General features: G+C 35.3%; 1 protein-coding gene across 6 annotated transcripts in view; it reads left to right on the top strand.

Annotated features, from left to right (window-relative positions):
• Positions 1-12,798, top strand: part of usp25 (ubiquitin specific peptidase 25) — a 201,483-nt gene that overhangs the window by 67,353 nt on the left and 121,332 nt on the right. For all 6 annotated transcript variants that reach the window (XM_051927070.1, XM_051927072.1, XM_051927073.1 and 3 more), the window contains one exon: positions 9,322-9,395. In XM_051927070.1, the coding sequence (XP_051783030.1) occupies positions 9,322-9,395 (74 nt within the window). The remainder of the gene's footprint in view (positions 1-9,321; positions 9,396-12,798) is intronic.

The following is a 12,798-nucleotide window of genomic DNA, read 5'->3' as shown; positions in this document are numbered from 1 at the left end:
AGGGTAGTATATATGCAGTGTTTGCTTTGCGAGTGTTGATGGAGAAGTACATAGGTCGTCAGAAGGAATTGCAATGCGTGGTTGTGGACCTAGAGAAAGCGTATAACTGGGTGCCGCAAGAGGAGTTATAGTGCTGTATGAGGAAGGCAGGAGTAGCAGAAAAGTATGTGAGGGTGACGCAGGATATATATATATAAGGACAGTGTAACTACGTTGAGGTGTGGGTTAGGAATGACAGCCTGGTTCAAAGTGGGAGTGGGAATACATCAAGGATCGGCTCCAAGACCTTTCCTGTTTGCAATTATGATGAGCAGATTGACAAATGAGGTTAGACGGGAACCTCTGTGGACTATGATATTCATAGATGACATTGTGGTCTGTAGTGAGAGTAGACAGAAGATTGAGACAAACCTGGAGAGCTGGAGGTATGCACTGGAGGAAATGAGAATTAAATGTCTGTAGGAGTAAGACGGAGTACATGTGAGTGAATGAGAGAGAAGGTGGTTGCAGAGTGCAACTGCAAGGAGCAGAGCTGGTGAAGGTTGATGAATTTAAATACTTGGGTTCAACAGTCCAAAGCAACGGAGAGTGCAGCAGGGCAGTGAAGAAGAGAGTGCAGTAATGGTGGACTGAGTGGAGAAGAGTGGCAGGAGTGATTTGTGATAGAAGAGTATCTGCAAAAGTGAAAGGGAACGTCTATAAAACGATAATGAGACCAGCTATATTGTATGGTTTGGAGACAATGGCACTAATGAAAAACCAGGAGACAGAACTATAAGCAGCAGAGTTGAATATGCTATGATTTTTCACTCAGAGTAACAAGGGTAGACAGGGTTAGGAATGAGTATATTAGAGGGACAACACATATACGACAATTTGGTAACAAATTGAGAGAGGCTAGATTGAGATGGTTTGAGCATGTACAGAGGAGAGATGAGGGGTATATTGGGTTTTGAGCATGTACAGAGGAGAGATGAGGGGTATATTCCATTAATGTAGAGAATGGAACCGCCAGGCAAGAGGAAAAGAGGAAGGTCAAAGAGGTTTATGGATGTGGTAAGGGAAGACATGAAAGTAGTCGGTATGACAGAAAATGATGTAGAAGACAGGGATAGATGAAGGTGGATGATCTGCGGTGGCATCTCCTAAATGGGGAGCAGCAGAAAAAAGAATGACAGACCCACACAAAGTACTTGGACATGGACAAAGTAGCATACATGTTTTCTGAAGTTCACAGTAAATATAGATAATTGTATAATGTACTGAACTAATGCACTTCTGAAATTCTGTGAATTACAGGGCAAGTATGGCAACAGAAAATACTGTTTATTCTGTAGAATCATATAATGATGGTCTTCCATTAAATTGTGTTCACTCTGCCTTTATGTTAAAAATCATGCAGCATACAATGAAAGTGTTTATGCATAGCATATTCCCTTTGTTTGCTCTTTTGCTTTAAGATGTGTTGAATTAGGCATATTAAGTACATGAGGAGTAGAAGGATTCTAGTGTCTTTTCTGATAATCTGACATAATCATCAATCCTGGACATATTTTTTTTGCCAAGTTTCTGAATATTATAGTGCCCCCGAAAAGAATTATAAATGCCCTATGAAATTAAAATTACAGCAAGAAAATTGGGCACTTGTTTGTCTCCAGGATTAAAATGTAAGAAATCTTATTCTGTAAATTGCTCTTTCTCCAATTTTGTGAGTCTCTGTGCTCTTTACTCTCAAGAACGCTCCATTACTTTCTTTTTAGCCATTCATTAATGGATTTACTAGTATGTTTAGAGTCGCTGTCAGGTTACAAGGTCCACTTGAGGATGATGACCTTTAATCTTGTTGTAGATGGTTTCATATTGTCCTCAAGCACCCTCTGGTTCAATGAAGAATTCATAGTGGATTCTATGATGGTGAGCTACCCAGGCCCAGATGCAGCTGAACAACCCCAAACTTTTACATTTTCACCACTATCTTTTACAGTTGTTATCAGGTCTTCTGGTCAAACGCTGTCTTTGATTTTCGCCAAGCATCTCTTCTGGTACTGGGCCAAATAACTCTTATTTTTAACTTGTCTGTCCAGAGCACACTGTTCTAGAAGTTCTGGTTTTATGTAGGTGTTCGTGGGCAAACCTTAATTCTTGCCCTGATGTTCTTTCTGGACAGCAAAGATTTCTTCCAGACACGCCTCCCATCTAAATCCAATTGTACAGCATCTTTCAAATGGTGGGCTCGTGCACTTTGACATCAGCAATGGTAAGAGCTACCTGTAGGTCCCGTGATGAAATTCTGGGGTTCTTGGAGACTTCTTTCATTTTTTTCTTGGGCCATACTGGCTAGGTCAGACTGGCCTGGACAATTTGTCATTTGCTTGAAATCTTCTTCATTTGTAGATACTTTTCTGAACGGTTGAATTCCATTTGTTTAGAGATTTTTTTTAAATCCCTTCCTAGACTTGTAGTCATCTATAAGCTTTTTTCTGAAGGCCTCAGAGATCTCTTTTGATCTAGTCATGGTGATAACACACACTTCAACATTAAAGAGGAAACCAAACTAAATGTCTGAGTTTTAAATAAGACCCGTTCCTCTAAGATCCACAATAATGATGCTCTAATTACTTGCAATATTAATGGATTACGTAATGTAAATGTGATGTGATGTTTGTTAAGTACCTTTATATATAAACACTGTTTAAATGAAGATAAAATCTTGACATATTCATGTATGTTAAAAATAGAAAAACATTTTATGAGATGTGCTTAATTTTTCATATGACTGTAACTTTAGATGATACTAAAAATGTAGTTAAATAGTCTTTGAAAATGTACAAACCCGAATTCAGTCCTCTTCATAAAAATGTTATACATCAGAGTCTTTAAAGTGCTTGATCTGATATGATGTTTATATTCTGTACTTCATAAAATGTTACTATTTTAATGTTTTGTCCTTTTATAATGCTATATAAGAGTAAGAACACTTGCTGTTATCATTAAAAAATGTACTGATTTCATATCACTTGATTGTAATATTAAATATTGCAGGTGGTTGTTTTTGAAGTATATTGACATTCTTTTTTTCCTGTTTTTAAAAAGTTTACAATGTCATAGTAGTAATAGGTAATAGACTAATATAAAACAAAGAATTTCAAAGAAAGATACATTCTGTTAAGCAATAAAATAAACCAATTTCAAAGGAGAATGTGGTATTTTTTATTAGTGAAGTTAAAAATGTCTTTTCTTATTTCTTATTAAATCAACTGGATTGCATGATTATCATGAAACATCCTGAGGTTAATTGCTTGTTTTGATTTGCTGTTATTATTGAATCCCTCAACATCTACTCCTCTTAGAATAACAAATCCAGCAGGGAGTAACACCTAGCATTTGTGCCAGTTGTTTTAGTCCCATCCCTGTGGAAACCATGAGGTATGAAGTGAAGGATGGGATAAGAAAGGAGAGTGTGTTACGGAAGGCTGCCTATATGCTTTTAGATATATTTTGCTTGTTTTTTTTGTCACTCGCTCAGTCACTGTTTTTCACAAAACTTATTATTATCAATACTTTATTTTTATTTCTGTGTATAATGAAATCTCATGTTCATTTCTAATATAACTTAGCCTGCACACTAAATTGGGTGAAGATAAAAACTGAATGGCATCTTTACTCTTTATTTATGAAATTCACTTTCAGCTTTCAAAGAAAGAGTACTGTGTTAAGACAAAAATAACACACCTTTAAATTAAGAATGCAGACTTAATGATGGCACTGTACAAGAGTAAAGTGAAGATCAAGTGACTGTGCATGCACATTTTTGACCAGTATGACAACGATGAGCATGGAGCATACATTAAATCAACTTCTGAATGTGTTTGGAATGATCCAATCCTTGTCAGTATTTACTCTTGGTTTTTATTTACTTCTGGTTTTTAATATGATCAAGTGGTATCCAGTCATGATCAAATTAAATCAAGCAATTTGGTCATTAAAGATGTATATCACAAGCACCAATTTTTGGTCCTTTTGGGTAGCCAAGCATGTAATGCAGTAGCTTGCATGTGAAAACTGTAATGGTACACTGCACATTTTCGTAGGCTGTGTTTGTTGGGCTTTTTAAAGCAAAAAGTGCATAATATGCTGATCTTTGCCTCTGTTCAGAGAGATTGATCTGTATAGTGTAGTGCAGGTCATCAGACTACGGATACATTTTGATACTCCTCAGCTGGAGTAAATTTCAGTTGTGTAAGTAGACTAGAACATCGTAAAATATTTCACAATATAAAGTATTAGATGAGTTTAATTCTTGTCTGTGTTTTTGGATAGGTCCAAGCAGTGATCTGATTTTTTCTTAGTTTTGGACTTAAGTAGCTTGTACTGGTGCTGAACTATTATAAAATAATTTTATGAAGTTTTAAGCAATTTGTATTTTCTTTTACTAAATATTATCAGTGTTCCACTGGTTACTAATTAAAATGCATATGAAATGACCAAGTCTAGTATGATGTCTTAGGCCAAAAAAAGAAAAAAATTCTATTTGTTTAATTTTTGCTCTGTTGTACTTTGTGATGTAGATTTTTAGACAAACTTTAACGATACATGGTTTTCAATTATCTGGTAAAATTTTCCTTTTGCATGCTTATATGACTGGAAAACAGAGTAAGGTAAGTTTTTTTCCTGATTGTAAAAATCATAGTAAAAATAGAAGTTTTTGTTTGACCATTTAAAAGTAGAAATATGAACTTGATCTTTTAGTCTCTTTTTTTGTAAAACAAATTTAATTTCTTTTACTAAAAATTTTTAAACTTTACGCTTAGCATTAATTTGTTTTTGGCCTTTTTGTAAGTTATCTTTATGAGTACCACATTTAAATAGCATATCTTATTATAAATCTTATTTACTTTTGTTTATGGATAGTGTTATGTAGATAAGTCAAAAGAACAAATATACTGTGAAACATATTATTTTGACAATAAATGATTATTTGATTGCTTTAGGCTTGTCCATTTAAATACATTATACTGATTTTTGACAAAATGCATGTGTTATATAGCACAATTACCAAAATATTTAACATATTTTTATTAAAAAACTCAGCGTTCTGACATTTAGTGATCATTTATAAATTCTAATAGTTTTTCAAGTATATTATTACATTTTCATTTGCATATTTAAATGTATTCATTTTTAAGAAAAATACAATTACTTTTTCCCAAAGGGGAACTGTAAATTTTTTTATTTTTTTTATTATTGGCTGATTCAGTTTCATAACCCCTTTTTTTTTTTTCGATAACTGATGTACTGTTCAAGTATTTCAAATTCCACCATAAAAAAAACAAAACTCTTCAATTTTTTTCCAATCATTGTTGTTTTGTTTTCTTAATGAAACTCTAAACTGATCACTTCTGGGACTGTTTTAATTCAAAAGTCTAGTCTGTTCCAAGATATGAAAAGAGTGTTTTCCTAAGTGTGTACCCAGTATCTTCCTGAAGAATGAATTGTTTATAGCTTTTAATTAACAATCGTGACTCAAGACTTCTTTCCAAAGAAATACAGAAATAATTATTCAAATTTGTGTATATTCCAAGTGTACTGCTCACGCTGTATATTAATCCTGCGAAGAACTGTGGTTCTTATATCTAGAATTTAATTATATTATCACCAGTGTGTGTAAACTGTTTATAATATTACTGTGTTATACTGTGCTGTTAAGATTGAGTCTAGATGCAGTTTTGTATTTCTGGGGGAAAGCAGTCAATGAAAAGAGTACAAAAGCAAAAAATGATTCATAAAATGTTTTAATATATGCTATTCCTTCCATGTACATATACTGTGATTTTTTTTTTTTTTTTTTTATTCCAAATTTAAAAAAATAGCATATATGTAATTTATTGCCTCTTCATAATCAATTCCTAACCTTCTCAAATTAAATGAATAATATTTTATTAAAAATACTTTGGTAGAGTTGTAATGAAAATAGTTCTAAAGACCTTAACTATTACATGAACCATGATTATGAAATCAGATTAGAGTCCATGTATGTATGTAGCACATTTTGCAAGTGAAAATTTAATGCATGTTTACAACAAATTTTGTAAGTGTGGAATCATATTATGTATCCAAGGAATTTATTTTGTGTGATTGCACAGTGCATTTTGAGCTCAAGTGATACATTTTGGCAGCATTTATGTGTATTTAATGTGTAAGCAATATTTTTATAAGCAAATAGCCCGAGCCTACTTGCACTGTATATACCGGAAACAGTCTGGTAACATGACTTTTGGTACTATCCATGTGTTGTCCTTATGTCAAAATAATCTGTGTGTGAAAGCTGAAGAGAATTCAAATGAGAGAGACAAGTGAAGGACTTGGTTCTTTTAGCCAAGTAAGTAGTCACTGTGTGTGACTAGCAAGTTATGAAACACACCTCTCTTTCTGTCTCCTAAAATGAAAACGCTTTATTTTACTGAATTGCTTGGGATGGTGGAAAAACATTTTTGCACTTTTTTGTCTTTATTCAAATTTGAAAACTCTGACATAATTAGTTTAAAATTGTGTATCATTTCTTAAGGAATTATAAATATACTAACTATCAGATTTTAAAACTTAGCATTGTTGAAATATATTACGTATTCTGAGTGTCATTGAATGCATATACTGTACATATATCTGAGAATATTCAGTGAAACTTCCTTAAAGCATATATGGTATAATATATAGATTTTTCCAAATATTGTTATGCTGTTTGAATTTTAAAATTGAGCTGTGCATGAATGTAAATTGTGTCAGGCAGATAGTGGGCTTCTGCGCCCTGCAAACCTGAGATGACCTATACATTACCAGTATATTTCAATAACAACACCAGGATAGTATGAAGTTTTTTGAATATATTATTAATCTTTAGCATTTTATATAAAGTTTAAAAATAGCTATATTAACATTTTTTATTTTAGATAGATAGATAGATACTTTATTAATCCCAAGGGGAAATTCACATACTCCAGCAGCAGCATGCTGATAAAGAAAATATTAATGAGTGATAACAGTGCAGGTGTACAGACAGACAATAACTTTGAATAATGTTAATGTTTAAACAGGTGGAATTGAAGAGTCGCAAAGTGTGGGGGAGAAACGATCTCCTCAGTCTGTCAGTGGAGCAGGAAAGTGACAGCAGTCTGTCGCTGCAGTTGCTCCTCTGTGTGGAGATGATACTGTTTAGTGGATGCAGTGGATTCTCCATTATTAACAGGAGACTGCTCAGTGCCTGTCGCTCTACCACAGATGTCAAACTGTCCAGCTCCGTGCCTACAATAGAGCCTGCCTTCCTCACCAGTTTGTCCAGGCATGAGGCGTCCCTCTTCTTTATGCTGCCTCCCCAGCACACCACCACGTGGAAGAGGGTGCTCGCCACAACCGTCTGATAGAACATCTGCAGCATCTTATTGGGAGTATAGCCAGCTCTGTCCTTTCTTACACAGAGTATAAGTATTGGCAATCCAGTCCAATTTATCATCCAGCTGCACTCCCAGGTATTTATAGGTCTGCACCCTCTGCACACAGTCACCTCTGATGATCACGGGGTCCATGAGGGGTCTGGGCCTCCTAAAATCCACCACCAGCTCCTTGGTTTTGCTGGTGTTCAGATGTAGGTGGTTTGAGTCGCACCATTTAACAAAGTCCTTGATTAGGTCCCTATACTCCTCTTCCTGCCCACTCCTGATGTAAGTAAGCAGGTATTAAACGCTGGAACTTCTTGTCATTCTTCAGTAAAATAATGTGTACTCATGTTAGGACATAGAGGCGTGTGCTTCATTTTTGACTGGCTGATGGTGTGAGTTTACATTTACATTTATGTTCTTGGCAGATACTTTTAACCAAAGCGACATACAAAGGAGGTAAACATAATCGAGTGACATTAGACTAGGGCCTGTTTATTCATCAAGTGTAACAAGACAGTTAAGAAAAGTTGATTGCCACAAGTTAAGAGATGCAAAACTAATAATTTACAATCAATACTACAGGTAAACTTAACAAATTAACTGACAATATGAAATATTGCAGAGCAAAGATTTTTTTTTTCCTCTTTTCAATTCGACAGATATTCACAGAACAGATAGGTCTTCATTTGGTTCTTAACACTAGAAACCCTGAAGCCTACAAAAAAGCTCATAATCCCGGGCCACTTTAAATTCTTTTCCACCTCTCCATTAGAGTCTTTTGTTTTGCAAATGTGTCAATCAGCACAAGCAGCCTGCTATCCCACTGCCGCAGCTCAACTCGGCCAAAAAGTTCTCCCAGCTCAAGTCTGTTTATCTGGGTGTCAGGTGCCTGGAGTTGTATTGGGTAAATAAGAGGCAGCAGAGCAAGTTGCAGTAGTCCAGACATGACAAGACCAAAGCCTAGACCATAAGTTGTGTTGCATACTAAGATCTAATCTTGTGAATGTTGTACAGCGCGAACCTGTATGAATGAGAAACACCAAAATGTGGTCAGAAAAAGATCGCTCCTCATCAATCACCACACCAAGGTTGCGAACTGACCTGACAGGTGTTAGTGACTGTGAGCTAAGCTGTACAGATATGGAGTTGAACAGATTGGCTGGCCGGGATCACAAGAAGCTCTGTTTTTGCCAGGTTTAGCTGTAGATGATGGTTGTTCATCCAGGTTGAGATATCAGTAAGACGAGCAGAGACTCTAGCCGATACCATGTTGTCCTCTGGAGGGAACGACTGGTACAGTTGTGTATCATCGCCATAGCACTGATAAGAGTTCCCTTCGGCTTGATTATGTCCTGTGCTTAATTGTTTGCAGTTGCATGTAGATTCTTTAGATGAGTGCAGTGCAAGAATGCCATCAAAGTCACACGACCAGACACTTTTTGCGACAGGATCTGCATGTGCACAGCTTATATCCATACAGCTGCTTAATATATCACTCATGCATGCATGTTATTTGCTCTTGCAAAGTGTAGCGATTGCACTCAAAATGTACCAATTCAGAATTTTAATTAAATTCTGTACTTAGTTTTAAACGTTTTTTGTCTGATTATATACTCAATCAGACTGATTCAGCAAAAATAAGAATTATCTTATAGTTTAGATACTAAAATTTGAAATATACTTGGACTAAATAAACAGATTAAATAAGTAAATTGCAGTTAAGTTAATAATTTGGCAAATAAACAGTATTCAAAGAGCTGTTTTTTTTTTTTTTTTTTTTTTTTTTTTTATAAACATTTCTTGCGCACTTCAATAATAATATAAGCCCCATGCTTAGATTATGAAAAGGAAATGTGGATAATATGTTTTTTTCATTCTTGTGTTTCAGGGATGGAGAAAAGCCTAAGAACCCAATGGTTGAACTTTTTTATGGAAGGTTTCTTGCAGTGGGGGTTCATGAAGGTATGGAAGTTTTAATAAGAGAGAGTGGTTCTGATAGGGTGAGTTCTTAGTAATTATACCAACTAAAAGAAAATTTTTACGTATCCTTATTTTCTTACTTTGTTGTAATTAGGCTGTATATTAAAACAGCCGTGTTCACAAGTTTACCAGTGTGAATGCCTTATAAGATAATGGTTTGCAAGCTAGGTTGCCGTAAATGTTTTTATTGTTCTGGTCACACATTGTTTCCTCGATGTGTTCAGCCTGCTGAGTAACAGTTTTGATAGAATTCTTTTTCTTTGGCATCAAGCTGTTTGTTATAAGAATATGTAGTAGAAACAAATTAAACCACTCCGCAGTTTCTGGTCCACATCTGACCATACAGTATATATATTTACCTGGTTTTCTGATTAAATGTGATTCAGTATTCATCTAAGTCACAAGTATAGACAAACACAATATTCTTACACTAACAGTATAAAAACATTTATAATCTATCAGTCTTTATTGAACACACTCATGAAACATTCACAGTGTGCTATGGAAAAAGTAAGTAAACCCTTGGTTTTAATAACTGGATGAACCTCCTTTGGCAGGAATAACCTCTAATGAGCAGGTCCGGTTGGTGTAGATTAGAGCAACACAACCTTCAAGAGTAATTTTGGACCATTTTTCTTCATTATAGAACTGCTTCAGCTCAGCCATATTCATAGCATGTCTGGTGTAAACGGCTGCCTTGAGGTCCTTCCACAACATCTCTATTGGCTTACGGTCTGGGCTTGGACAGGGCCCCTTCAAAAGATGAATTTTCATTTTTTGAAGCCATTCTGTGATAGATTTACTTTGATGTTTACAGTCATTATCCTGCTGCATCACCCAAGTTCCACTGGTCTTTAGATGGTGGACAACCATCCTGACATTATCCTGCCGGATACCTTGATAAATCTTGTAATTCATTTTCCCCTTAATGATGGCAAGCTCTCCAGGCCCCAAGTCAGCAAAACCGCCCCTAATCATGATGCTCCCTCTAACATACCTAACCGTTGGAATGAAATTTTTATGTTAACAGTTGGTGCCCTTTTTATACCATATGCACAGCTGCCCAATTTAACCTTAGTTTCAGTAGTCCACAAAATAATTTCCTAATGGTGTTGTTCAGGCATTCAGAAACGTGTTTTTAATGTAATGGCTTCCTCCTTTGTTTCCGGTCTTTTAAGTTATCTGGTCTGCACTCCCACTTCTAGGGAGAGCAGCCACAGTACTAAATCATCTTTGTTTTAGCACAGTTTCTCCAACTGCGGACTGACAAATATTTATACTCTTTGAAATTATTTTATAACCCCTTCCAACTTTATGAAAATCAACAATTCTCAATCATAGATCTTCTGAGATCTGTTTTTTGCAAGTCATGTTTCACATCATTAGATACTATTGTAAATAGCAAATTTAAAATATTTGAGTATTTTTTTCTTTTAATGGTCAGAGTTTCCCCGAAACCACACCCCAATCTTATTTCATTGATTGGACTCCAGGTTTGGTAACTCCTGATTTCAGTTAACTTTTGTTGAAGTCATCTTTCTAGGGATTCACATACATTTTCCAACCTAAACGTGTGAATGTTTGAATGATGTATATAATGTACAAGAATAATATCATAAATTGTGTATTATTAGTAGTCACTTATGCATGAGGTGTCCTGAAAGTGGGATACGAACATTTTAAAGCTGCTTATGTACATTGCAGTAAACCCACAAGTCAGTCAAAAGCAATAATGGTATTTTTACATGGCCAAGGGTGTCTTCTTTCAAATAAATATTAAATTTCCATGTTGTTTGCTCTCTTTCACTATTAAAATTTGTGATTTGTACACATATACTCCAAGGCAAGCAGCACGTTACAACTGAGTGAATCTGCTTTTATAATTAAAGATCTCGCCTACTTCAAGCCACATACAGCGAAAGGTTCATTGCCATTGGATAGTTGAGTTTCATCCCATTTTAATGATGTATAGTTGCCTATGATTACCCATTCATATTATATGTCACAGCTGTGTGTAAAAGACAAGAAATAAATGACTTCTGCAACAGATCATTTTTATACATCATTGTCCAAAAAGCTTGAGTCTGACTCAGATCACAATTTTTCTCTAATGAGAATATGCATTTGATAAAGGACTCAAAGCTACACTTCATTTGTATGTACTTCTTTTAGTGCAACTTTGAAGATTCGTGGCGTGCAGTTTTACAGTTCAACCATCATGCATTCAATCGCCATAGCTTAAAGCTGTCTGCTAAATGTTCTTGCTATGTTAGTTACTGAGCACTGCTCTTTCAATTTTGACTTAAGTACAGCCAATGTTTCTTATTATATCTATGAGTACCGTTATACTGTACTTGTGCCAATCAAAGATTCATGTGAGGATGACCCCTTCAATCAAATGTCACAGTATCACACTGATCGCATCGCTGTGTCATGAGCAAATGATAGGAAAAAAAGCATAAACAGGATAAAAAAATCTTGCACAGCTCTGTTGACCCCTGAAGTGGTGATGATGGTTGCAGGGATGGGGTAGATTATGCCATGAATATGACTCTTGTGCTTGTAACAAGCGACTGCCACATGCGACTCAAAAGTGTCTGAGAAGTAGTGATTTAGGTGTATGTGTCTGTATGACTTGCTCTGTTCTCGGGGCTGCCTGCTTCCTGCCCTATGTCCAGGGCTGCTAGCAACAGTGTTGCTCCCACCCCCCAACATATCCCAACACTGGGTAAAGCAGGTCTGAAAATATATGTTTTAACTGTGTTTATTCCACATGTGAAATACAAGAAAAAAGCAACAAAAAATAAAAATAAATAAAAACACACTGAACTTATGTGGGGCAACTGCAACAATGGGCGGGAGAGGATGTGTGAATTGCAGTACAAAACCCCCAATCTAGTGTACGAAATGTAAGGTTTCTCTGTGTCTGTGGTAAATAGAAATTGTTTTGAAGAACTGACATGAAAAATAATTTTTAAAGTAAATGTTTGGATGAGTACATAATTATAAGTACGTAGTTACAAATTGTTTACTTGTTGCCTCAGAGTGATATTTTGTGTGTACATATTTTTTTTTGAAACGTAAGAGACTAAATGTTTCCAGAAAGGTACAAAATGCTCCCAAAAAATCACACCCCTTTTGCCAAACAGTATGCAACTCTGCAGTGCTATAGGACACCTAAACTTGGTACAGTGATAGCTGTCAGCTTGGGGTACAAAAGAAAACTGATTCCAGGGTCATAAATACTACAAAGTACAGATTTTTGGAAAGAAATTCCTAAATCACAATTTTTTTGTGTTTTACTTAATTGATATTGGCGTAAACAAAGGTTTTTAATCATAATCGTTGAAATACTTGATTTTAAAAATTTGAAGGTTTGTACTCA

Source organism: Erpetoichthys calabaricus, chromosome 4 (genome assembly GCF_900747795.2).
Source record: "Erpetoichthys calabaricus chromosome 4, fErpCal1.3, whole genome shotgun sequence".
Taxonomy (NCBI): Eukaryota; Metazoa; Chordata; class Cladistia; order Polypteriformes; family Polypteridae; genus Erpetoichthys; species Erpetoichthys calabaricus.
The sequence above is the reverse complement of the archived record's forward strand: the minus strand, read 5'-3'. Positions and strand labels throughout refer to the sequence as shown.